Raw genomic sequence first — 3,676 nt, 5'->3', positions numbered from 1 at the left:
TATGTAAATTTTTATGATTAAATAAAAATGCAAGTTTATTGAATTTATGTGTCTTAATAAATTCGATTTCTGAGAAGGTTTAAGCTGGATAAATGGGCTGTAATTGTTAAACAGACCAACGGCCCAATTACAGCAATGAGGCCCATTTAATGTTTATTAAGAAGAATTAAAATAGGCCCAGACATATCGCACAGCAGCCCATTAGAGATAGGCCCATCAGTAAGCAACGCGGCCCATTAAACATAGGCCCATCCAAACTATGAAAGAAGTGGACACTAAATACAAGGCCCAAATTTTATTACGCATAAAACAGTTACAAAATAATAATTTACAATTTTTTTGTATTATCTAAACGTCCAGAACCAGAACGCACGGGCTGATTTTCTGAAGGCGCGGTGATGTAGCAGATATCAGCGACGGAATATATGTCCCACGTCGCTTGGGTTTCTAGTTCGGAAACCGCTTTCATACCGGCGAATAGAGCATCTTCTTGCCGCTGTAAGGCGTTGATGAGCCGGATTAAACTTTCGGCGTTGTTTTCGCCGATGACCAGCAAGGACCAGTGCAGGAGCAATAGATCCGGCTCGTATTTTAAAATCAACCGCCGAAATTGGCCTAGATCTCCGCGATCCATTTGCAAAATAATTCAAACTCCCCCAATTATTTTGGCTTATATAATTTCCCGCCTGCGCTTGCCTTTTTCGATTTTTAATCCTGGCCGCAGATCGGAGAGCGGCGCTTGCCTTTTTAGATTTTTAATCCTGGCCGCAGATCTGGGCGCGGAGCGGAGACACTAGCCGACAACACGTCACAAAATGCGGAAGGGAGCACCAATCCGGGGACGACACGTGGCGCGGGGGGAGCGTCCCAGGTAATATTAGTGGGACGCTCCGGGGCACCTATATAACTCACTCCCTAACTCTCTTCCAGTAGTAAAGTTTTTCAGAGAGTGACTTGCGTCATCTGAGAGAGTAAGTGACGTCATCGAGAGTGAGTTATGGCATCAATGCGACGTCGTTTTAGAGTCCAAAACAAGAACATCTTCCTCACATATGCCCGATGTTCTATACCTAAAGAGAGATTGTTAGAGAAAATTAGAGAGCTATTCACAACCAGGCCACCAAATTATGTGAGGGTTGCACATGAATTACACGAGGACGGGCAACCACACCTCCATGCCCTTGTTCAATTTCCATACCGTTTTCAGACACAGAATGAACGGTTCTTCGACGTTACTCACGATCGAACCAGCCGCCATTTCCATCCAAATGTTCAAGGGGCGTGCAACCAACAGAATGTGCTGGAATACATCTCCAAACACGGGAATTACATGGAATGGGGTGAATTCCGTGAGAGGAGCCGCTGCGCTAACCAGAATAACAAAGACAATATATATCGAGATGCACTTGCAGCCGGCACCAAGGACGAAGCACTAGCAGTGGTACGAAATGGCGACCCAAAATGTTTCTGGTTAAATTACGACAAGTTGTCATCAAATTATGACCGGATTTCATTTAATCCACCATTGCCGTATGTTCATCCATTTACAGACACAGTATGGGTCGTTCCAACAGCAATACAGCAATGGGTTGCAGACAATATAAGAGACGAAGCCCAAAGACCGCATAGGCCCAAGAGCGTTATAATTGAAGGCCCATCTAGAATTAGGAAAACATGTTGGACCCGGTCTTTGGGACCACATAATTATTATTCTGGCCACATCGACCTGAGGGACCACAAGAACGACGCTTTCTACAACATAATCGATGATGTGGCCCCACAATATTTGAAACATTGGCGCGAGTTTACTGAGTAACTTACTGAGAATTTACTGATTAATTTATTGGGAATTTGCTGAGTAATTTACTGTGAATTTACTGAGTAATTTTCTGGGAATTTGGTGGAAATTTACTAAGTAATTTACTACGAATTTACTAAGTAATTTGCTGGGAATTTAATGAGAATTTACTTAGTAATTTACTGTCACGCCCCAAAATTTTGAGACCGCAAGAGAAATATATAAAGTACAACTCAAGCAAAAGAGATAACCACAATATGTTAATATACACATACAAGCAGAGTTATAACATAGATAACTGATTTGAGTTCCACTAGAGGTTTACAAACATTGTCAAACCAAAAGGTAAAAGAAGAGAGAACACAAAAAAACAAATTACTAATCCAAGTTCTCAAGTGAACCACGGCTCTAAAACTTCATCTTGATTGTCTTCGGGATCACTTTCCCCGTCGTAAGCTGCTTCTTCACCTGGCATGACACGCCATGAGCTTGGAATGCCCAGTAAAAGCACACACACCCCCATATCTTCTATCAATCAATCGTACACAAAACAAATCAGATAACACAACATACTTCCATTAAGGTTTTATAAATTAGTAGTTAGACTAGGCATTTAGAATCCCCCCCCCCAAAGAGATCCTTCTACCCAACCACAAGATTAAACACCGGACTACTAAAAACTCCCCCTTTTGCTGCTTTGCAGACCTTACAACCCATGCCCACCTCCCGGTTATTTACCTGTCAGTGGCATTGATGGACCTCAAAAGGGACGGCCAACAAGTGGGCTTGCTTACACCCAAATCGTGCCTCGGGCTCGCTTACACCCTGCACATACCATACCAATTCGTGCTTAGGGCTCGCTTATACCCTGAAACCACTGCATAGAGTCTGAATACATCCGGGTCAAACTAGGGGCTCGCCTAAACTGCTTACGCAAGACTTAACTCATTTGGTATTAATCCCATCCTAATTCATGTCATGCATATGTATAAAATTGTTCGAAAACACTAAGATAAACGTCACCCATTGCCAACCCCTTATCATTTCCCGTTTATTAGATCTTTTGCTAGGTAAGTTAGTCACATTCGGTAATTCGGTCATTTAAACGAGTATGAGAAAAACATACTAGAGGAAATATAGTCCATGGTCATCATGCATAAGTATAGTAAGGAAAGAAAATAACATTAAAATGGCTTTGACACATTTAGAGACAAATAACATAATATAACACAATTTCCAGCACTGTTCGGTTCTGCAGGGCTAACAAGAACGCTTTGGTAAAAATACTTCTAGGCCAAATTAGGGGCTGAAATTGCACAGAAACAATATTCAATCTGTCTAGTTTCAGTTCCAATTTTCAGAAGTTGCACAGCCCCTCCACAAATTCATCTACAAACTATATTCGAAAATCTGTCCAGATTTATCACCCTTTGGGGAAACTAACGTTTCTCTCAATCTACCCGATGGTTTTCTCTGAAATAAATTCTGTTGGAAAGAGGACTCATATATCTAAATTTTGACAAAAGAACCAACACGAGATGATTTTTCTAGAATTTTATAAAATTGCTAAAAGTGGACTGTTTTTCAGAGATTCAGGACCAGATTTTTCAACAAATTATCCAAGCCCTAAAAACACACAATTAGGAGCTAATAAAATTTTCACAAGCTCTAAACACATAAAATATCCTACAATAAATTCAGATTTGAGAATTAGATAGATTTGATATTTCTTTTAAATTAGAGAAGTTGCAGCAGTGCCTAATTTCACAAGTTTGCAAGACAATGATACTATTTCATACCTACACCTTCACACACACCAAAAACATCCTATTTACCATCAATTTGTAACACAAGAGGCATACTAGACCATAGAATGAG

At 40.6% G+C, this 3,676-nt stretch overlaps 1 protein-coding gene across 1 annotated transcript; it reads left to right on the top strand.

The window, feature by feature from the left end:
- The first annotated feature begins 1,006 nt into the window (after positions 1-1,006).
- Positions 1,007-1,816, top strand: LOC145821846 (uncharacterized). The gene has a single exon (XM_082918420.1). The coding sequence runs from the start codon at positions 1,007-1,009 to the stop codon at positions 1,814-1,816; it is 810 nt and encodes a 269-aa protein (XP_082774546.1).
- Positions 1,817-3,676: the final 1,860 nt, after the last annotated feature.

Source organism: Camellia sinensis, chromosome 3 (genome assembly GCF_055761805.1).
Source record: "Camellia sinensis isolate YWXY chromosome 3, ASM5576180v1, whole genome shotgun sequence".
NCBI classification, from domain to species: Eukaryota; Viridiplantae; Streptophyta; class Magnoliopsida; order Ericales; family Theaceae; genus Camellia; species Camellia sinensis.
This window is presented reverse-complemented; position numbering and strand designations above follow the sequence as displayed.